General features: G+C 45.8%; 1 protein-coding gene across 2 annotated transcripts in view; it reads left to right on the plus strand.

The window, feature by feature from the left end:
• The window catches only part of dvl3b (dishevelled segment polarity protein 3b), a 121342-nt gene extending 103341 nt beyond the window's left edge, over positions 1-18001 (plus strand). Inside the window, exons 11-16 of one of the 2 annotated variants that reach the window (XM_078204544.1) lie at positions 3652-3801; positions 6808-6939; positions 7683-7850; positions 13295-13513; positions 16310-16732; positions 17202-18001. In XM_078204544.1, coding sequence (XP_078060670.1) covers positions 3652-3801; positions 6808-6939; positions 7683-7850; positions 13295-13513; positions 16310-16732; positions 17202-17233 — 1124 coding nt within the window. In that variant the 3' untranslated portion in view covers positions 17234-18001. The remainder of the gene's footprint in view (positions 1-3651; positions 3802-6807; positions 6940-7682; positions 7851-13294; positions 13514-16309; positions 16733-17201) is intronic. The other variant, XM_078204539.1, reaches the window with a different exon arrangement.
• The last annotated feature ends 5859 nt before the right edge of the window (positions 18002-23860 follow it).

Raw genomic sequence — 23860 nt, forward strand, 5'->3', positions numbered from 1 at the left:
AGATTGAATCATATGATGTTCATCTATTCTGCTTTAATGTGAGTTTATTGCACAGAATGTTCACTTTGCACAGAACCTAGTTACCATGGCACCTGGATGCTGAATACCGTTTAACGCCTGTGACCATTTGGGGTACAGTAAAGGTTATTACAAACTCAACAACTCTTGGTGTAGTTTTGCACTTTTGGTGCGTTGGAGATTACTTTGCCTCAGTGTAGAAGGGTTGGTAGAATGGTCTACTGTGTATGTGTTTGTGTCCATGATACATCGACCATGAGGAGATCACTGCAGAGGCCTGTCCGATTTTCATCAGAGGTGTTCATTCTCTCTTCCACTCACTCACTCTTATTTTCTAACAAAGCATCACTGGCTAACGATCAGCACCAGCAGACTTCCTAATCCGTAGATATCACTAGAAAAGAAAATAGCATGGGATTAAACAAAGCTCAGTGTTGTTCCTGCCTGTTCTGTGCCCCCAAAGATACTTGGTTTCAATGTCCCCCAACCCTCCCCATGTCATTTACTCTAGGGTGGCTGAGGAGGGAAGGGGAGAAGTAGGTGAGGGGGGGAGGGGTGAGGGAGATGAGGGGTAGGTGAGGTGGGGAAGGGCACAGGTACGTGAGCTGACGGGTAGGGGAGATGAGGGGGTAGGTGAGGTTAGGAAGGGGACAGGAAGGTGAGGTGGGAAGGGGAGAGGTAAGTGAGGTGGGAAAGGGCCCGGGCATGTGAGGTGGGAAGAGGTACGTGATGTGAGGGGTAGGGGAGATGAGGTACACTAACAGCTTTTGTGGATTATTTAATGAAACCTCCAATTTGAACGCTCTTTCCTAACCCCTTCCTTTCACACACACACTGTGAGTGGAGGCTCCTGGGAAGATGCTCACAGTGTGACGAACCAGCTGGAAATTGTACATTGAGGCACCAGAAAATATATTAGCTCGAGTTCGGCATTCTGCTGGAGAGCCAATGGCAACAGTTGGGGAAAGAAAAGTAAAACCTCAAAAGCAGGAAGAGAATACAATACAATGAGGAGTAAAGAGCAACGCAACTGGACAAAGACTCTGCTAACTTACCGTGTATCACATCCCACATTCCCCCTGGGCTAAGCTGATGGCAGCATCAAGCGATCCAACGTACTGTAAATCCTAAGCAGTGTTTTTATTTCCTTCTCTCTATGTGGGTGTTGCTGCAAGGCCGGTATTTATTATCTATCTCCAGTTACCCCTTGAGAGGGTCTTGTTGATTCAGCTTGTCGACCCACTGCACACCCACAGTGTTGCTGGAGAAAGTTTCAGGGTTTGGACCCAGCGAAGATGAATGAATGACAATATAGTTCCATGTCAGGACGGTATGTGACTTACAGATGATGGTACCTGCTGCCCTTGTCCTGTTAGGTGGTAGAAAGTGCTCTCACAGGAGCCTTGGTGATTTGCTGCAGTGCATCTTACAGATGGCACACACTATGGCCACTGTGGTGGAGTGATTTTTAAGATGGTGAATGGGGTGCCAGTCAAGTGGGATGCTGTGCCCTAGATAGTGCAGACTTGTTCGAGCTGCACTCATCCAGGCATGTGGAGAATGTCATCCCATTTGTAACTTGTGCCTTGCAGATGCTGGCCAGGCTTCGAAAAATGAGCAGGTGTGTTAATCTTCTGTAGTTAGTTTAGTTTATTTATTAGTGTTACAAGTAGGCTGACATTAACACCGCAGTGAAGTTACTGTGAAAATCCCCTAGTTGCCACACTCCAGCTCCTGTTCGGGTACAATGAGGGAGAATTTAGCACGGCCAATGTACCTAATCAGCATGTCTTTACTGGGAGGAAACCGGAGCACCCAGAGAAAACCCACGCAGACACGGGGAGAACGTGCAGACTCCACACAGACAGTGACCCAAGCCGGGAATTGAACCCGGGTCCCTGGCGCTGTGAGGCAGCAGTGCTAACCCACTGTGCCATTTATATGGCGAGTCCAAGTATGTTTCTGGTTAGTGGTATCCCCTGGATGTTGGGGAGTCAATGATGGCAATGTCTTTGAATATCATGGGGAGGTGGTTACGCTCCCTCCTGTTGGCGATGGTCATTGCCTGGCACTTTTGTGGTGTAAATGGTATTTGCTGCTTATCATTTTAAGCCTGAATGTTGTCCAGGTCTTGCTGCATTTGGAAACCAAACTGCTTCGGTATGTAAGAAGCTGCAGACAGTGCTGGACATTGTGCAATCATCAGCGAACATCCACACTTCTGACCTTTATGATGGATGGAATGCCATTGATGAACCAGATGAAGATGGTTCTGTCTGGGACACTACCCTGACAAACCCATGCAGCCATGTCCTGGGGCTGAGATGATTAGCCTTCAGTTACCACACATACCTTCCTTTGTGCTGTCTTGATGCATAACTAACCCCCAACTCCCATTAAAATCCTCGCCAGTAATTGAGAAGGTGGATGATGGGACCAGTGAGTCAGGTGGATTGTGAATAATTAAGATTCCACTGTTTAACAGGGGAACCAGGTTACAATACGTTTTGTAACCAGACTCCTCCGCATATATCACATCAGTCCGCAAGTTGTTATTCAATTCCAGTGAGTAACAAGGACTCATCTTCAGTCTGGTTCAAGTCTGGCCATCCTTCCCTGGTGCTGCAGTCTCTCTCTCCTTGGGGATTTCCGCAACCCTCTCACAGTTAACTTCCACTCTCTCTTCCACTCTCTCTTCCACCTTCAATCCATTGCATCTTCTTGAACACTTGGTAACTTTTGCGAAGAGCGAGTTATTAATTGCCAGCAAACACCAAGCCTGGATCACTGGTGTAAATAAATAGTACAATATTTTAAACTACTTTATCTATGATTTCTTGAGCGTGGATGCTGAATTGTATGTATGCACACACACACACACATATGCAGACAAGGTTTTGCTCACAGAAACACATCCACTCTATGCCTGATAAAAGTATAAGAGCAAGGAGGTGATGATGGGGTTGTACGGAGCATTGGTGAGGCCACAGCTGGAGTACTGTGTGCAGTTCTGGTCACCTCACTGTAGCAAGGATGTGATAGCAGTAGAGGGTTTACAGAGGAGATTCACCAGGATGTTGCCTGGGATGGAGCATTTGAGCTATAAGGAGAGACTGGATAGGCTTGGATTGTTTTCTCCAGAGCAGAGAAGGCCGAGAGGGGACATGATCGAGGTGCATAAGATTATGAGGGATATGGACAGGGTGAATAGGAAGTAGCTGTTCCCCTTGGTTGAGGGATCAATCACAGGGGCCATAGTTTTAGGGTAAAGGGGCAGGAGATTGAAAGGAGATTTGAGAAACAAATTCACTCCGAGGCTGGTGGGAATTTGGAGTGTACTTCCTGGGAAGGTAGTGGGGGCCGAAAGCCTTACAACCTTTAAAAAGTATTTGGGTGAGTACCTGAAATATCATAACATGCAAGGATAATGGGACAAGTGCCGGAAAATGGGATTAGCGTGACTTTAGTGGTAGTTATTGTCGGTGTAGACTCGATGGGCCGAAGCACCTGTTCTGCCCTGTATTACTCTATATACGCATTGGTTCACTCAGAACTGTTTAAAAGTCTAATACGACCCTAGACCATAAGATGCACAAGTACTAATGCCTCCTTGTTTCTTCCTCCCCTCATCAGGTGAGCCCATTCGCCCCATCGACCCGGCGGCGTGGGTGTCGCACACAGCAGCCATGACTGGAGCCTATCAGCCATATGGTATGAGCCCCTCCATGAGCACCATTACTTCCACCAGCTCTTCCATCACCAGCTCCATCCCAGAAACCGAACGTAAGTTCCACCCTCACTGTGACCATTGGCTACACCTGATGTTACACAGCATGACTTCCCAATCACCAAGCTGCTTTTCTCTCAGTTTGTATCATTCTCCTCTGTGTTGTGTGTGGGTGTGTCCAGAGGGTGCAGTGCTGTAACACCAGAAATACAGAGAAACTTCCACCCGGTAACATCTCAACAATTACCTTATAATCACCCCGTAGTTCGGGAAAGTACGCGCCAGTGCAGAAAAGAGAACGGGATGTATAAATATTCAGTGCATTGGCACTACATCTTTGATTGAGAAACCAAAGTGAAGAGTCAAGGAGCAAATTGGGCAAGGAACCACTGAGATTGATTGGAATAGAATGTCAGCTGAGAGGAATTATGAAGCCAGAATTAGTTGGCCCCAGATTTAAGCCTCACAGGAAAACTGGGGGGGAGGGGTGAGGAGGTTCTCAGTTTTGTAACCCAAAGATTGGAACAGTTGGAGATGTAGAATGAGTCTGGATTTTAGCACTGAAAAGACACAGGGAGGAAAATATGGGATATTTGTGTCAGCAAAGGACATATAATGGAAAATGTACATAAACGCTAACCATACTTCTATAGATCAAACAGAAGAGACAATTGCCGAGGCAGAGAGGTTGATGGTGAGAAATCATTTGACACTTGGGATCAACTGAAGATTCAAAACTACGATTATATAAATTTTTGTTAAGCAAAGATATTAAGGGTGACGGAACCAACTTGGGTAGATGGAGCTGAGATGCAGATTGGCCATGAACTAATTGAATGGTTGAACAGGCTGGAGGGGCAGAATGGCCTCCTCCTGTTTATCTATTCTTTGTATCCTATCCAGGAACATGACAGATATTAGGAGAGAGATAGTGGCCTCGTGGTAATGTCACTCACACGACTAGTAACCTAGAGGCTTAGGCTAATGCTCTGTGAGGACATGGGGTCAAATCCCTTCACACAGTGTAGAAGGAGGCCATTTGGCCCATCGAGTCTGCACCGACAACAATCCCACCTTGGCCCTATCACCGTAACCCCAAATATTTACCCCGCTAATCCCTCTAAGCTACGCATCCTGGGACACTAAGAGGCAATTTAGTATGGCCAATCAACCTAACCCACACATCTTTGGACTGTGGGAGGAAACCGGAGCACCCGGAGGAAACCTACACAGACACGGGGAGAACGTGCAAACTCAAGCTGGGAATTGAACCCAAGTACCTGCCAAGTGAGGCAGCAGTGCTAACCACTGTCTACTGTGCCACCCATTCAATTAATAATATGTTTTAACAAAGTTAGCCTCAGTAATAGGTCACTATAGTGGCATCCCTTACCCGGCCTGACTCCAGACTCACAGTACTGTGGCTGACTCTTAACTGCCCTCTGAATTGGCCGAGCGAGACACTCCATTCAAGGGCAATTAGGGGCAACAAATGCCCTGCCAGGGTTGCCCATATCCCATGAAAAAATAAATTAAAATTAACAGAGCTTCTCTAGGTGCTGATAGTTTCGAGTTTTAAAATGTGTTTTAACTTGTTGAGCAGAAAGGAAGCATTTGTCAATAAAGATGAACCTACACTCTCGGTGGTAGCGTTAGCAATGCAGGAGCCAAAGCTTATTTGAGGTCCAAGAAGTTGGTGAGGCCAAAATGTTGCTAAATGAATAGCCAGAAGGTGATGACTCCTCGGGTACCTCGACTCCATTCTGCCTGTCACTTTTCTGACTTTTGAGGCATGTGGCATAGTCAGCTGTGAAAAGGCAGGTTTCTGGTTCCATAATTCACCCAATGAATTAGGGATTAAAGTATCGTGTTTCCAGCCCAGACGCCTGTGAACCCGATAGTTGAACCCAACCTTCCACATTGGGTACATTTGGATGGCTTTCAGCAGAGAAACTATCCTATCAGCCACCATGTAAAGTTCAAGACACACAGCAAACCCTTGTGTTAAGAAAGGATGATGTGGAGGTGCCGGCGTTGGACTGGGGTAAACACAGTAAGAAGTTTAACAACACCAGGTTAAAGTCCAACAGGTTTATTTGGTAGCAAAAGCCACACAAGCTTTCGAGGCTCTAAGCCCCTTCTTCAGGTGAGTGGGAATTCTGTTCACAAACAGAACTTATAAAGACACAGACTCAATTTACATGAATAATGGTTGGAATGCGAATACTTACAACTAATCCAGTCTTTAAGAAACAAAACAATGGGAGTGGAGAGAGCATCAAGACAGGCTAAAAAGATGTGTATTGTCTCCAGACAAGACAGCCAGTGAAACTCTGCAGGTCCACGCAACTGTGGGAGTTACAAATAGTGTGACATAAACCCAATATCCCGGTTGAGGCCGTCCTTGTGTGTGCGGAACTTGGCTATTAGTTTCTGCTCAGCGACTCTGCGCTGTCGTGTGTCGCGAAGGCCGCCTTGGAGAACGCTTACCCGAATATCAGAGGCCGAATGCCCGTGACCGCTGAAGTGCTCCCCAACAGGAAGAGAACAGTCTTGCCTGGTGATTGTCGAGCGGTGTTCATTCATCCGTTGTCGCAGCGTCTGCATGGTCTCCCCAATGTACCATGCCTCGGGACACAGCTAATCCTGTGGGAAGGAAAAGTTAATGACAAAAGATTCAAGTTTGACTAATTTGGCGTGAAATTGCTGCATGACAGATTATTTTTACCAGTAGGTGTCGCTGGCATGGTTTTATAAAATGTTGTTTTATCTACAACAGTGACAGTTGATGGCAAAAAATTGAATTGCATCAAGTGCTGATTGGCCGTGATCTGAACAGTATAATTTAGTGTTTATGAAGTAAACCAAAAAAATCAGAAAACTTCATTGTGCTAGGTGTTGTGGAATGGATAATGCTTACTGTAAACTAGACACTTGAGGATGGCCTGTTCTCTACACTCCCTGCCACATCACCCCTTATCCGAGAGGGAGAGCCCAGCACTGCACCGCTCTGCATCTTTGCTCGTGTGAAGCGGGATTTATTTGTGTTCTTCTTCTTTCAGGGTTCGACGATTTTCATTTGTCAATCCACAGTGACATCGTCACCATCGTCAAAGCCATGGCGTCACCGGAATCAGGCCTGGAAGTCCGCGACCGAATGTGGCTGAAAATAACAATCCCTAACGCCTTCATAGGTACGTAGGATCCAGCCACTGAGCCAGCTTTGCAAACAACGTACTTGATGGGTGAAAATGGGATAAGCGTGGAAGAGGGAGAGCCCCTCCCGCCGCCCCACACCCGCTCCCGCTCCTCCCAACCTTATCAGTTGGAAAAACTGGTAGGTTCCCTCCCACAACTGATCTGAAAAGTTATCTCCTGTTGCTCTCTCCACAAATACTGCCTGACCTGCTGAGTATTTCCAATACTTTCTGTTTTTATTTCAGATTTCCAGCATCTGCAGTAATCTGCTTTTCGATTAGACCCTAATCATTGTGCCTCTAATGGGAGCTCTCTCCGTGTTGGAGATGTTGGTTGCTGCTGTTTGTTGTTGAGCTAACATGGTGAAGATTATATTGAGAGTCAGATGGAAGATGAGGTCGCGATTGCATTACATCAAATTTGGGCTTTAAAGGACTGAGGCTAAAAAAGTTAGATAATGAGGAGAGGTTGAATAGACAAAGATTATATTCCCTTGAGTACAGAAGATTATTGTGGAACGCAAGGCCTTAAAGGGTGATGGAGGCAGATTCAGCAGGAACTTTCAAAAGAGAACTGGATAAAAACACGAATGAGACTTTTTCCAAAGCTACAGGAACAGTGCAGAGAATGGGGCTGGGGAGGGGTACTAGTAACTAGCACTTTATAAAAGTGCAAGCACAGACATGATGGGCTGAATGCCCTTCTCCTTTTGCTGAATTATTCTGTGTTTCTTCCTCAGGTTCGGACGTTGTTGATTGGCTCTATAACCACGTCGAAGGATTTCCAGATCGCCGCGAGGCCCGGAAATACGCCAGCAATCTCCTCAAAGCTGGCTACATCCGACACACTGTCAACAAAATCACCTTCTCAGAGCAATGCTACTACATCTTCGGGAACCTCTGCGGCAGTGAGTCACTAACTCTGTCTTTGGGGCATGGTGGCATCTCAAACCTGCACTCCCTCATTCTCACTCTGCTTTACCCCAGAAACTGGCTACAGTGAGAGCCCCCAGACCGACAGGAACAAATACCTGCTAAGTAATATAGTACTCGAGGATTCCCAAAAAGTGGTTGAAGCTTTTTGTCTTATACTCATCAGGACAGATGCCAGAATACCAAATTTCAAAGGGAGCAACTATTTATACTGCATAAGAAAAGGGTGTTGATTGGTTGGGAAGTCAACTCTGATTGGTTGAGGCATTACCGTGGAGAATGCACCATGGAACATTGCCCCCCCCCAAGTTTTTGCTCAATTCAAATAAAAGTGCAATGGTTAGACATGTTCTATTTGTCTGCAGAGCACAGGTCCCTACACATAAATATATGCTGCTTCTAATAAATGTAAGTCAGCTGCATTGCTAGCCCGACTGATAATCTTAAATTGGATGTTAGTGCAATTCTTAGCACGCTCAGGATTCTTTAGCAAGTGCTGTTCAATAATGTTAGACATTATGGGCCGGATTCTCCAACCTCACCCATGGCTGGGATTCTCCAGTCCCGCTGCAATAAATGGAGATTTAGCCAAGCGCCAAATCCTCTGTCATCGCTGGCAGTGGGGTGTGAATGGATGGAGAGTTCCAGCCAATGTTCTGAGTTTTGCGAGCATGGGCTTTTCTCATTCAGTGTTAATTGTTGCTCTCTTTGGAATTTTGTATTCTTGTTTCTGTCCGGCTGAGTGCAAGGTGGAAAACTTTGACAGCATGTTTCTATTTTTTTCAGCAATGCTTACAGGAACAATGGAGGAAATGGACATTGTTGTACATAGGCTGTGTGACTCACTATCGAACTAACTGGTACACAGGCCTCGGGGTACTGGAAGTAGAATGTAGTTTGTAAATGTTGTTCGGAAGATGAAGCGCTGTCTGTGTTGAAGATGTTAGTTGCTGCCGTTAGAATCTGAGAGAAAGTGAGCCAGAAATTTAAAAAAATATATAATAAGTGTTTCTGTAAAATTTTAAAAAGAAACTAATCAACAAAGTAACCAATCATCCTATAGAAAGTGAAGCTGGAGAACTGATAATGGAAAACAAGGAGACAGCAGGTGAATTGAACAAGTATTTTGGTGTCACTATAGAGGATACAAATAACAACCCAGAAGTGGCTGTAAACAAGGAAATGGAAGGAACATAGAACATTACAGCGCAGTACAGGCCCTTCGGCCCTCGATGTTGCGCCGACCAGTGAAACCAATCTAAAGCCCCTCTAACCTACACTATTCCAATATCATCCATATGTTTATCCAATGACCATTTAAATGCCCTTAATGTTAGCGAGTCCACTACTGCTGCAGGCAGGGCATTCCACGCCCTTATTACTCTCTGAGTGAAGAACCTACCTCTGACACCTGTCCTATATCTATCACCCCTCAATTTAAAGCTAAGTCCCCTCGTGCTAGCTATCACCATCCGAGGAAAAAGCCTCTCACTATCCACCCTATCTAATCCTCTGATCATCTTGTATGCCTCTATTAAGTCACCTCTTAACCTTCTTCTCGCTAACGAAAACAACCTCAAGTCCCTCAGCCTTTCCTCATAAGACCTTCCCACCATACCAGGCAACATCCTGGTAAATCTCCTTTGCACCCTTTCCAATGCTTCCACATCCTTCCTATAATGTGGAGACCAGAACTGTACACAATACTCCAAGTGCGGCCGCATCAGAGTTTTGTACAGCTGCAACATGACCTCCTGGCTCCGAAACTCAATCCCTCTACCAATAAAAGCTAACACTCCGTACGCCTTCTTAACAACCCTCTCAACCTGGGTGCCAACTTTCAGGGATCTATGCACATGGACACCGGGATCTCTCTGTTCATCCACACTACCAAGTATCTTACCATTAGCCCAGTACTCTGTAACCCTGTTACTCCTTCCAAAGTGAATCACCTCACACTTTTCCTCATTAAACTCCATTTGCCACCTCTCAGCCCAGGAAGGGAGGAACTCAGGAAAATTACAGTGACTGGGGAAGTAGAACTGAGTAAATTGTGGGAGATGCTAAGAATCCAGGTCCTGGTGGACTTCAGTCAGATGACCAGTCAGATGCGGAAAAGTGTGAGGTGATTCACTTTGGAAGGAGTAACAGGAATACAGAGTACTGGGCTAATGGTAAGATACTTGGTAGTGTGGATGAACAGAGGGATCTGGGTGTCCATGTGCATAGATCCCTGAAAGTTGGCACCCAGGTTGATAGGGTTGTTAAGAAGGCGTACGGTGTGTTAGCTTTTATTGGTAGAAGGATTGAGTTTCGGAGCCAGGAGGTCATGCTGCAACTGTACAAAACTCTGGTGCGGCCGCATTTGGAGTATTGCGTACAGTTCTGGTCGCCGTATCATAGGAAAGATGTGGAAGTGTTGGAAAGGGTGCAGAGGAGATTTACCAGGATGTTGCCTGTATGGTGGGAAAATCGTATGAGGAAAGGCTGAGGGGCTTGAGGTTGTTTTCGTTAGAGAGAAGAAGGTTAAGAGGTGACTTAATAGAGGCATACAAGATGATCAGAGGATTAGATAGGGTGGATAGTGAGAGCCTTTTTCCTCGGATGGTGTTGGCTAGCACAAGGGGACATAGCTTTAAATTGAGGGGTGAGAGATATAGGACAGATGTTCGAGGTAGGTTCTTTACTCAGAGAGTAGTAAGGGCGTGGAATGCCCTGCCTGCAGCAGTGGTGGATTCGTCAACGTTGAGAGCGTTCAAGTGGTTATTGGATAAACATATGGATGATATTGGAATAGTGTAGGTTAGAGGGGCTTTAGATTGGTACCACTGGTCGGCGCAACATCGAGGGCCGAAGGGCCTGTACTGTGCTGTAATGTTCTATGTTCTATAGATAGTTGATGCATTGTTTTTATTTTTCCAAAACTCCCTACATTCAGGAAGGTCCCATTAGATTGAAAGATAGTAAATGTAACTCCATTATTCAAAAAGGGAGGGAGACAGAAAGCGGGAAACTGCGGGCCAATTAGCTTAACATCTGTCATAAGGAAAATATTAGAAGCTATTATGGAAAAAGATATAGCAGGGTATTTGAATAAACTCAAGGTAATCAGTCAGAATCAATATTGTTTTGTGACAGGGAAATAATGTTTAACCAACTTATTGGAGTTCTTTGAGGAAGCAGCGTGTGTTGTGGATAAAGGAGAACTGGTAGATGTCTTGTACTTAGATTCCCAGAAGGCATTTGATGACGTGCCACATCAAAGGTTATTGCAGAAAATAAAAGTTCATGGTGCAGGAGGTGACATGGTTCGAAGATTGGCTGGCCAACAGGAAACAGAGTAAGCGTAAATGGGTCTTTTTCAGGTTGGAGAAATGTAATGAGCAGTGTGCCACAGGGATTAGGGCTGGGATCTCAACTGTGTACAATTTATATCAATAACTTGGATATAGGGATGGAAGGGATGGTTGCTAAATTTGCTGATGACAAAAGGATAGGTAGAGAAGTAAGTTGAGATGCGGACATAGGAGGCTACAAAAACTATAAATGGGTTAAGTGAGTGGGCAAAGAGCTGCCAAATGCAGTAGAATGTGCAAAAATGTGAAATTGTCCATCTTAGCAGAAAGAATAAAAAAGCATATTATCTAAATGGTGAGAGATTACAGAGTTCTGAGGTGCAGAGGGATCTGGGTGTCCAAGTGCATGAATAACAAAAGGCTGGTATGCAGGTACAGCAAGTGATTAGGAAAGCTAAGAGAATGTTATCATTTATAGTGAGGGGAATTGTATATAAAAGCAGGAAGCTTATGCTTCAGTTGTATAGGGCACAGGGAGACCATATCTGGATTACTGTGTACAGTATTGGTCTCCTTATTTAAGAAAGGATATGAATGCGTTGGAAACAGTTCAGAGAAGGTTTACCAGATTAATACTTGGAATGGGTGGGTTGTCTGCTGAGGAAAGTGTGGAGAGGCTGGGCTTGCACCTGCTGGAGTTTAGAGGAGTAAGAGGCGACTTGATTGAAGCATATAATATCCTGAGAGATCTTGGCAGGGTGGATGTGGAAAGGATGTTTCCTCTTGTGGGAGAATCTAGAACTCGGGAGTCACTGTTTAAAAAAAGGGATCGCTCATTTAAAATGGAGATGAGGTGAATTTTTTTCATTTCTGAGAGCAGTGAGTCTCTGGAACTCTCTCCCTGAAAAGGTGCTGGAAGCAGAATCTTTGAATATTTTTAAGGCAGAGGTGGATAGATTCTTGGTAGGCAAAGGGGTGAAAGGTCATCGGGGGGAGGCAGAATGCAGACTTGAATTTATTATCAGATCAGCCATGACCTTATTAGTGGTGGAGCAGGCTCAAGGGGCTGAATGGCCTACTCCTGTTTCTTGTTTGTATGTTATTGAGCTAACATTGTGAAGGTCAAGGCACATTATAATAAGAGTCAGCCAGAATCTGTGATAGTGATTCTATAGCATCAGGTTTGGGATTTGAAGCGTTTAGGTTCTGCAACAAACTAAAGACTGATCATTCCAAAGTTCAGTGTCTGCCTAGAATTTTTTTAAATTCATTTATGGGACCTGGGCGTTGCTGGTGGCCAGCATTTATTGCCCATCCCTAGTTGCCCGTGGTCAGTTGAGAGTCAGCCACATTGCTGTGGCTCTGGAGTCACACGCAGGCCAGACCAGAATAAGGATGGAAAATTTCCTTCCCTAAAGGACATTAGTGAACCAGATGGGTTTTTACGACAATCGGCAATGGTTTCATGGTCATCATTAGATCTTTAATTCCGGACATTTTATATTGAATTCAAATTCCTCCATCTGCTGTGGCGGGATTCGAACCTGGGTTCCCAGAACATTAGCTAAGTTTCTGGATTAATAGTCTAGCGATAATACCACTGGGCCATCGCCTGCCCAAATTTGCAAAAATACAAAATAGATGTGGATGAAATAGTCTGTCATATCATGATGGCCTGAGTTTCATGACTGAACATCTCCCATGATGGCACAACATTTGCTCGCACTGGCTTTCAGGACACCAACCAAACTCCCTACCCCCGCAGATGGGCAATGTGAATGCTGGTGTGAGGACAGAGTCAGATTCAGATATGAAGTCTCTCTTAGTGAAATGGCCTGCAAGTAATTAACACATTAACGATGAATCTGAACCCACTTGGGTGTGGACCCAGGGAGTGTTCACACCAATGGGAGCAATGGAAGCACCCTCTTAAGTGTCATGGGGTAAATGATATTGGGGTTGTAGAGCGGAGATGAAGGTTGGGAAACATTGAACCTTACACACTCGCTCCCGTTGATCTGATGTGAGTTAGTGATTAGGGATCTTCAATAAGTAGTGAGATTAGACATTTGGTGATTTCACTGATGTTGACAGAACTAATAGCTTGTGTAATACGTCCACAGACATGGCTAATCTAACTCTGAACGACCACGATGGATCAAGCGGCACTTCAGATCAAGACACGTTGGCACCCCTCCCCCACCCAGGCGCTGCACCTTGGCCCATTGCCTTCCCGTACCAATACCCACCCCAGCACCCGTACAACCCACACCCACCAGGCTACCACGACGTCACCGGATTCACTTACGGAGGGGGCAGTGCCGGCAGCCAGCCCAGTGAAGGTGAGAGAACCATGTTAACCAGAAGGATCATTGTCATGTGTCCAAATCTATCTTAAAGGAAGAGAGAGGTAGGAATGTGTAACTGACAGAGACTGGAAGGAGAAGAAAGGTTCACCTACAAGAAGCCACACAACAGCCAATTCTGAGCTTGATCAGTAGAAAACAAATTAACGCAGAAATTCAACTGTTACACACACAATACTCAATGTTCTGTTTTTACATTCAAGTTATAATCTTAAAAGGGGATTATGAAAGGATACATACGAAAGCTCACGTGAGGAGTGACGATTAGATGACAAAGCAAATGATATGTCTTGACTTTGTAAATTGAGGTATAAAGCACAAACACAGGAAGTGAAACCTTTATAAAACACTGGTTAAACCCCCAGCTGGAGTATTGGGTACAATCTTTGGTACCACACTTTAGAAAGGATGTCAAGAATTTGCAGGGCTATGGGGAAAGAGCAAGGGTAGCCAACCTAATGGGATCGTTCTTTCAAAGAGCTGGCACAGGCATGATGAGCCGAATGGCCTCATTGTGTGAACAAAGAACAAAGAAAATTACAGCATAGGAACAGGCCCTTCGGCCCTCCAAGCCTGCACCGACCATGCTGCCCGACTGAACTAAAACCCCCTACCCTTCCGGGACCATATCCCTCTATTCTCATCCTATTCATGTATTTGTCAAGACACCCCTTAAAAGTCACTACCATATCCACTTTCACTACCTCCCCCGGCAAAGAGTTCCACGCACCAACTACTCTGTGTAAAAATCTGCTTCGTACATCTTTAAACCTTGCCCCTTGCATCTTAAACCTGTGCCCCCTAGTAATTGACTCTTCCACTCTGGGGAAAAAGCTTCTGACTATCCACTCTGTCCATGCCCCTCATAATCTTGTAGACTTCTATCAGGTCGCCCCTCAACCTCCGTCATTCCAGTGAGAACAAACCAAGTTTCTCCAATCTTTCCTCATGGCTAATGCCCTCCATACCAGCCTGGTAAATCTTTTCTGTATCCTCTCCAAAGCCTCCACATCCGTCTGGTAGTGTGGCGACCAGAATTGAACACTATATTCCAAGTGAGGCCTAACTAAGATTCTATAAAGCTGCAACATGACTTGCCAATTTTTAAACTCAATGCCCCGGCCAATGAAGGCAACCATGCCGGATACCTTCTTGACTACCTTCTCCACCTGCATTGCCACTTTCAGTGATCTGTGTACCTGTACACCCAGATCCCTTTGCCTATCAATACTCTTAAGGGTTCTGCCACTTACTGTATATTTCCTATCTGTATTAGACCTTCCAAATGCATTTGTCCGGACTAAACTCCATCTGCCATCTCTCCGCCCAAGTCTCCAGCTGATCTGTGTGCTGTGGGATTTAAGGAATTTGTCAGATTTCCTAACTCCCAAGGCAAGGAAATGGATAGCTGCAATGAGAGTGTTAGCACACCAACCCAGGAAAATTGACTCCAGTAATATTGAGAGCTTACAAAAATGGATTTACAGGATTTCTCAGATTGGTGTCTCATTCCCAGCGTGTCAAACTATGGTCTAATGTGGTAACAGACTTAGCGTTTTTTATAACATTAGGGTATCCCAATGTGCGTTACATCTAATGAAGTGCTTTTGGAGTGACCTCACCATTGTAATGTAGGAAACATGGCAGCCATGATTGCGCACAGCAATGTAGTAATGACTGGATAATCTGCTTTAGTGATGTTGACTGTTATGATGCAATGTTGGGTGGGATTTTCCAGCCCCGCACACGTCCCATGACCGGAAATTCCTGCCCAAGGTCAACGGGCCTTTGCACGGTCTGCCGAATTTTCTGTCCCGCCCGCTATGATTCCCATGGCAGGCGGGACAGGAAAACTACACCCATTGTATTGCAAGCAGTGATAACTCAAAACTATATAATCACAGAGCAAGTTTAGTAGAATTGATGATGTGTAACTTTCTGTACATTATCCAGTGTACATTATCCTCAATGGGGACATTGCAGAATTTTATCAGGCAGGAACAGAGGGATTTCCATCTCTAACCATTATCTTATTTTCCTAACCATCTGAATTCCACTCTCAACACCACTATCCACATCTTCTGCTCCACCTAACTCCTCCTCTGGCCCTTACCAATGTTGGCACTCTGTTGCTATCTATTCAGCAGCACCTTTAGTTCTGTTTCTGTTATACCCATCCCCATCAAGTCGTAAATACATATTTTCTGCACATTTATCTCTCCCCTAAATCTGGATCTTGCTGTGTGCAAAGTTCCCACTGTCCCTCCTTACGTTAGAGCACTAACTGCACATCCAAAGCACCTAGCTGTCTATGAAGCAGCCCTGGGAGCAGTGCCGTCTGCAACCCAGTCTCAGTGCCCCCGGGACTCATGGCAACAAGCCTTTCCAAATGGTGATGGGAAACCTGAGGAAGTTCCTTGTAGAGGTTACGTGACAGTTTTCACAATTTTGTAAAGAAAGCATCATCTATTCTGCTCGTTACTGAAACGCAACATCTGAACGCGGGACTGTGTGAGCTGGAGTAGCAAATTGGGACATGCTGAAGTAGTGCATGGTGCTAAACGAATGCAAACTCTTTACAGCTTCAGTTGCAGCCATTAAAGAGGGAGACCTCATTGTGTCCCCTCACTCTCGGTCGCCTCACCCTTGGTCACATCACTCCAGCCCCCTCACCCTTGGTCCCCTCACCCCCAACCCCTCACCCCCGGTCACCTCACCCCCAACTCCCCCCGCCTCTCTCTAACGCTTCTTTGTTTTGCTTCTCCGGTGCAGGAAGTCGAAGCAGTGGATCAAATCGCAGTGGGAGTGAACGGAGAGGAGGCAATGAGAAAGAGCCCAAAGCGGCTGATGCCAAGTCCGGAGGCAGTGGCAGCGAATCAGATCACACCACGAGGAGCGGCATCCGGCGGGAGCGGGCGGCCAGCGAGCGCTCGGTCCCCGCCAGCGAGCACAGTCACCATAGCAACCTCAGCCACCGGAGCCACCACTCCATGGCCGCCAGTGTACGCAGCCATCACACGCACCAGTCTTACGGGGCCCCGGGTTTGCCGCCCCTGTACACGCCGCCCCTCATGATGATGCCCCCACAGTCTGCGATGGCCCCCCCGGGGGCTCCTCCAGTCCGCGACCTGGCCTCAGTGCCCCCAGAACTCACGGCGAGTAGACAGTCCTTCAGAATGGCGATGGGAAACCCCAGTGAGTTCTTTGTGGATGTCATGTGACTGTTTTTCTTTTTTTTTTGTAAAGAAAGCATCATCTATTCTGTCTTGTTACTAAAACAGAACAACTAAAAAAACTGGACTGAGGCCCTGTTTGTGATGGAGTAGCACATTGGGAATGTGAACAGGACTGTATTTATTCAGCACTAATCTGCAAATCTATAAACAAAAACCATTTGTTTTGCTTCTTCTGCACCACTGTCCCGCTCCCATCCCCTCACAAGACTGGACTGTGTGTGAGTGTGGATAATGGCCTGTGTGTCTGCCTCTTTTAATACCTTTTCCATTGTACGTTTCCTTTCTTTTTCTGGGGGGGGGGGGAGAAAAAAGCTGCATCTGTTGAGAGTGTGTTGTGAAAACAAAATGAAGCTGTAATCGTTTCCCATCTCGCTTTCTTTTGAACTAATTTCTCAAACCTCTTGTGTGCTTCTTCCCTTGTCACGCAGCGAAGAATTGTGGGGTGTTTGACTTCCTCTGACAGCAACTGATAAGCAGTTGGTGCAGAGAGTGAAAAGTCATCTGCCGGATTCTGTCTCTTCCTGTGTGCTTGGCCTGGCAGCCCTTTTTATTTTAAATAGTCTGCACACCAGACAGAAGAAACTGCGCAGCCTTAGACAGTCCGAGGAGGCCAGAGGAAGATTTGCTTTATTTTTTATGTTAAGCACGGTCAATAAATTAGATGGTTATGAATCGCAACAGAACCCATCGAGCCTCGAGGAAGCACCGCAAGCCTTATAGTCCCTGCAGAATGGAAAAGAAACTGTCCAACGATGATTTCACTGTTGCAGAGCTTCTGAAATTTGTGTTGTGTCTAACTTTTCCTTTAGAGTCAAGTTACGTGGTTATGTGGGAATTCAACACGAAACAGTTTGGGTCGAAGCACCAACACTGACATCCCAGACCCCTCGCACCCCTCTCCTGCTCCCCTTCCCTTTCAAGAGCAAAACTAAAAAGGTACCTAACGATTGGGAAAGTCTCACGACAGTCAGAGCCACAGACAGGAAAACAAAATCATTGAGTCCGACCCTTCAGGAACAATCTATCGGAGTCCCAGTGTGGAGAACGAAGACTCCATTGGAGAATTGAAGCCAGCTGCACTAATAACTCACAATCTGTAAAACCTCTCCAGTCGGTTACTGAATCTTAAATTGAATAAGAAGAATATATCATTTGGAGACGAGATGTGACTCCGAATGATGGTTTTGTAGCTCAAAGTTGTATACTTTAATAAAATGGTTCTAGATGATTTCTTTACTTCAATTCATTTTGTTTACTTTATGTGGGATTTGCAGACCCAACTTCTTGACTTGTAACTTAACCTGAGGTGGGCTCTGGCACTGGGTTAGACAGCAAACCTCCGTATATCGCATCTTCTGTTAACAGTGAATGTGTTTTCTTGTAAAAACGTGCTGCTAAATGGTCTCAGACTATAATGTTGCTTTTCTGTCTGTGCAAGGAGACTTTACTGAGACTGTTTTATTAGTGAAGTTTGTTCTCATGATAAGAGACACTTCCGTTTCAACATCAAGAGTAAAGTTGGCGGAAAAACCCATCTGGTTCACTCATGTCCTTTAGGGAAGGAAATCTGCCATCCTTACCTGGTCTGGCTTATATGTGACTCCAGAGCCGCAGTAATATGGTTGACTCTCAACAAGGGCAACGAGGGATGGGCAGTAAATGAATGAATAAACAAAAACCTCTATACTGTAATGCCAAACACTCTCAGGCCAGGTACATCATGGATTAGGTACACATTGAAGTCTCCCAACATTTATTAGAATCAGAGGATACCTATAGTGCAGAAGGAGGCCATTCAGGCCCATCGAATCTGCGCCAACTCTCCAACAGAGCATCCCACCCGCCCTATTCCCATAACCCCACGTATTTACCCTTGCTAATCCACCTAACCTACACGTCTTTGGAGGAAACCAGAGGAAACCCATGCAGACACGGGGAGAACTTGAAAACTCCACACAGTCACCCAAGGCTGGAATTGAACCCGGGTCCCTGGCACTGTGCTAACCACTATGCCACCCAAACTCTGTTACGTTTCAATGTCTGATGGAGTGGGAATATTGGAGCTTAATTTAAGTTCCCAAATCAGTGCTGGACACTAGACATTCTCCAGTATTCTGTACACGAGGAGCAATGAAAAAGGACAGCACTTGAGCTGCACTAGTCCCTTTAATACACAAACTGGGTTTTAGCTGCAACCTCCACTGTCCAGCCCATTAGGCTCAGAATCTATTTTACAATATTTATTAAAGGTGATCTAGCGACGTTAACGAGATTTACCCATTATCTTTTAGTTTGTTGACGTTTGCTAACTATATTTTCTGTGCTTAACAGATGCAATCCGAGCCACATCTCGATTTTTTGTGATTTAGTCAGCTTTCAGCTGACAGGAATTTGTGCAGCTGATCAGTCTCTCTGACGTAAACTAGTTACGTTGCCAAATCAGTGCCAGGGTTATACCACAGAATACCGTACAGCCAGGCATCAGGCAGTGAGGAAAACAAAGGCAGAAATAATTTTTGAAGTTTAGAGTTTATTTATTAGTGTCACAAGTAGGCTTACATTAACACTGCAATGAAGTTACTGTAAAAATCCGCTAATCACCACACTCCGAAGCCTGTTTGGGTACACTGAGGGAGAATTTAGCCAATGCACCCTAACCAGCATGTCTTTCAGAATGTGGGAGGAAACCGGAGCACCCAGAGAAAACCCACGCAGACACAGGAAGAATGTGCAGACTCCGCACAGACAGTGACCCAAGCCAGGAATCGAACCCAGGTTCCTGGCGTTGTGAGGCAGCAGTGCTAACCACTATGCTACCGTGCATTTATATAGCACCTATCATGACCTCACAAAGTCTCAAAGTGCTTTCCAACCACTGAAGTCCTTCTGAAGTGAATCACTTGTCATGGAGGAGACTGGAAAGCCAATTTGCCCTATCACAATCCCACAAACAGCAACACAGAGTGATGATAACAATAGACGCATTCATATTGCCTCTTACCTCACTGAATTGGGTCAAAGCACTTCGAACAGTAAGTTGCTTTGTAGTATGACCATAGAAATAGGATCAGGAGTAGGCCATTCGGCCCCTCGAGCCTGCTCCACCATTCAATAGGATCATGGCTGATCCAACATTCCTCATATCCACTTTCCTGCCCTTTCCCCGTAACCTTTGATTCCCTTACTGATCAACAATCTATCTCAGTCTTAACTATACACCAGGACTCTGCCCCCACAGCTCTCTGTGGCAAGGAGTTCCAAAGACTGACAACCCTCTGAGAGAAGAAATTTCCCCTCATCTCAGTCTGATCATTGTCACGAAAGAAGGGAGCTTTCATTGTTTACCTCTTCATAAATGACTGCACCTCAGACATGAGGAATGGAGAGTTAAGGTAGAGAGCAAAGCATGTTTAACATCTCCTGGCACAACAGAATGGTAAGCCAGGGTTCTTCAAACTCAGGGAGATAATTCAGACAGGATCTCTTGCAGATAAAGTACTTGCTATAATAGACAAAATAAGCCCAGAACACATTCATGCGCTGCATGGTAATGAGCTAAGAAGGATCAGGATTGTAAGAGGAAATTTATAATTGGTCACAGGAGTTTTACAGCGCAGAAAGAGGCCATTTGGCCCAACAAGTCTGTGCCGGCCATCAAGCACCTATATTTCCTAATCCCTTTTCCAGCACTTGGGCCATAGCCTTGAAGTGCTATAGCATTTCAAGTGCTCATCTAAATGCTTCTTAAATGTTATGAGGGTTCCCGCCTCTACCACCCTCTCAGGCAGTGAGTTCCAGATTCCCAGCACCCTCTGGGTGAAAAGGTTTTTCCTCACATCTGCCTATTATTTTCTGAAGACATACCTACGCTGTCCGTCTTCTCTGATGTTTCTCTGGATAACTGCCACCTGACCACTCCCCCCTCAAGCTGTGGCAGGCTGCTGGCCTTGCGACCTCAGCTGTTGATCAGCACATCCTCACCTCCTGCTCCCGGGGTTGTGGGAAGATTGGGTGTGTGAAACCCATCGGTTTCCCACCAGGTGAACTGTGTGTAAAAGGCAGGGAGATGAGAACGTGTGTGTCCGTGAGTTCTAGCCATACAGACACTGAGCAGTGAGAGGTTTAGAGGTTTACAGCATGGAAAAAGTCCCAGTCTATCCAGCCTCTCCTTATAACCCAAACCATCAAGCCCCGGTAGCATCCTAGTAAATCTTTTCTGCACTCTTTCTAGTTTAATAATATCCTTTCTGAGGTGGGATTTAAACCCAGGTTCCCAGAGCATTACCCTGGATCCACCCACATTGTCTGTATCTTTAAGATCTGGTTGGTTGTAGGGATTCGCATTCTAATCAGTATTCTGTAACTTGATTTTTGTGTCTCTGTGCCCTGTTTGAGAGCACATTTCCACTCCATCTGACGAAGGAGCAGCGCTCCGAAAGCTAATGGTATTTGCTACCAAATAAACATGTTGGACTTTAAACTGGTGTTGTTAAAACTCTCATTGGGTTAGCACAGCAAGAAGTCTCACAACACCAGGTTAAAGTCCAACAGGCTTATTTGGTAGCAAATACCATTAGCTTTCGGAACGCTGCATCTCCACATCATCACTGGGTTAGTCCAGTGACAATATCACTAGGCGCCTGCCTCGCCAATTACCTCAAATGATAGTGTTCCCATACAATCAGTTAGATTTAAAACAAAGATTTAAAACAAACAAGATGGCACGGTGGCACAGTGGTTAGCACTGCTACCTCACAGTGCCAGGGACCCAGGTTCAATTCTCGGCTTGGGTCACTGTGTGGAATTTGCACATTCTCCCCGTGTCTGCGTGGATTTTCTTCGAGTGCTCCGGTTTCCCCTCTCAGTCACAAAAATGTGCGGGTTAGGTTGATTGGCCATGGTAAATTTACCATAGTTTTGGGGGGATCTGAACAAAGAAAAGTACAGCACAGGAACAGGCCCTTCAGCCCTCCAAGCCTGCGCCGAACATGATGCTGCCTAAACTAAAACCGTAAATACTTACAGAGTCCGTATCCTTCCATTCCCATCCTATTCATGTATTCGTCTAGTTGTCCCTTCAATGCTGCTATCGTACCTGCTCCCACCACCTCCCTGGGCAGCGCATTCCAGACATTCACCACCCTCTATGTAAAAACCTTGCCTCGCACATCTCCTCGAAACTTTTCCCCACGCACCTTAAACCTATGTCCCCTTATTAGCAGGGTAAATATGTGGGATCGGATGGGATTGTTGTCGGTGCAAGCTCGATGGGCCAAATGGCCTCCTTCTGTGCTATAGGGATTCTATTATTCTATGAATCTGAAACAAGAACAGAAAGGGCTGGAAAATCTCAGCAGGTCTGACAGCATCTGTGGAGAGAGAATAGAGCCAATGTTTCGAGTCTGGGTGGCTCTTCCTCATTGAAACATAGGGCGGGATTTTCTGGCTGCACTCGCCCCAAAACCACAAAATCCCACCCAAGGTCAAACGACCTTTGCACAGTCCGCCTCCCGCCCACTACAATCCCTGTGGTGGGCAGGAAAACTCCGTACTGCTCGATTCAAGATCCAAGGTCTGATAAGACAAGGCATTGCACCCCATCTTGGGTCTGAGCTTACAGATCTAAATGCTTCTTAAATGTGAGGGCCCCCACCTCTTTTGGGCAATGAGTTCCAGATTCCCATCACCCTCTGAGTGATTTTTCACAAGCCCTTCATTTCTCGCCAAGACTTTCAACAACTTTCGAGCCCTGTTATAACGAATGGTAAACGAGGGAGTGGGTTGGTAATGAAAGGTTGGAGCCTTGCAAGATTCCCCATGATTTACAGGGTTAGGAGAGTCAGAAAAAATAACAGAAAATACTGGAGAAACTCAGCAGGTCTGAAAGCATCTGTGGAGAGAGAATAGAGCCAACGTTTCGACTCTGGATGACCCTTCGTCAGAGCTTTATCTCAGGGTTGCCTTTATCTTAGGGTCCGGGGAGTCTCTGGGAGGGAGAGAGGGACACCATCACACAAGCTGTAACTCACGGCATGGTGGTTAGCACTGCTGCCTCACAGCGCCAGAGAGCTGGATTGGATTCCCGCCTTGGGTCACTGCCTTTGCAGAGTCTGCATGTTTTCCCCGTGTCTGCGTGAGTTTCCTCTGGGTGCTCCAGTTTCCTTCCACAGTCCGAAAAACGTGCTGGTTAAGTGCACTGGCCATGCTAAATTCTCCCTCAGTGTACCCGAACAGGCGCCGGAGTGTGGCGACTAGGGATTTTCACAGTAACTTCATTGTAGTGTAAATGTAAGCCTACTTGTGACTCAAATAAATAAAACAATACTCGGTATTCACTTATCGAGTCATGGAGGTTTACAGCATCGAAACAGGCCCTTCGGTCCAACTTGTCCATGCCACCACTTTTTTTTAAACCCCTAAGCTAGTCCCAATTGCCCGCATTTGGCCCATATCCCTCTATACCCATCTTACCCATGTAACTGTCTAAATGCTTTTTAAAAGACAAAATTGTACCCGCCTCTACTACTACCTCTGGCAGCTTGTTCCAGAACTCACCAACCTCTGTGTGAAGAAATTGCCTCTCTGGACCCTTTTGTGTCTCTCCCCTCTCACCTTAAACCTATGCCCTCTAGTTTTAGACTCCCGTCCCTTTGGGCAAAGATATTGACTATCCAGCTGATCTGTGCCCCTCATTGTTTTATAGACCTCTATAAGATCACCCCTCAGGCTCCTACGCTCCAGAGAAAAAAGTCTCAGTCTATCCAGCCTCTCCTTATAACGCAAACCATCAAGTCCCAGTACAAAGAACAAAGAACAGTACAGCACAGGAAACAGGCCCTTCGGCCCTCCAAGCCTGTGCTGCTCCTTGGTCCAACTAGACCAATCGTTTGTATCCCTCCATTCCCAGGCTGCTCGTGTGACTATCCAGGTAAGTCTTAAACGATGTCAACGTGTCTGCCTCCACCACCCTACTTGGCAGCGCATTCCAGGCCCTCACCACCCTCTGTGTAAAAAACATCCCTCTAATATCTGAGTTATACTTTGCCTCTCTCACCTTGAGCCCGTGACCCTCGCGATCGTCACCTCT

Source organism: Mustelus asterias, chromosome 3 (genome assembly GCF_964213995.1).
Source record: "Mustelus asterias chromosome 3, sMusAst1.hap1.1, whole genome shotgun sequence".
Taxonomy (NCBI): Eukaryota; Metazoa; Chordata; class Chondrichthyes; order Carcharhiniformes; family Triakidae; genus Mustelus; species Mustelus asterias.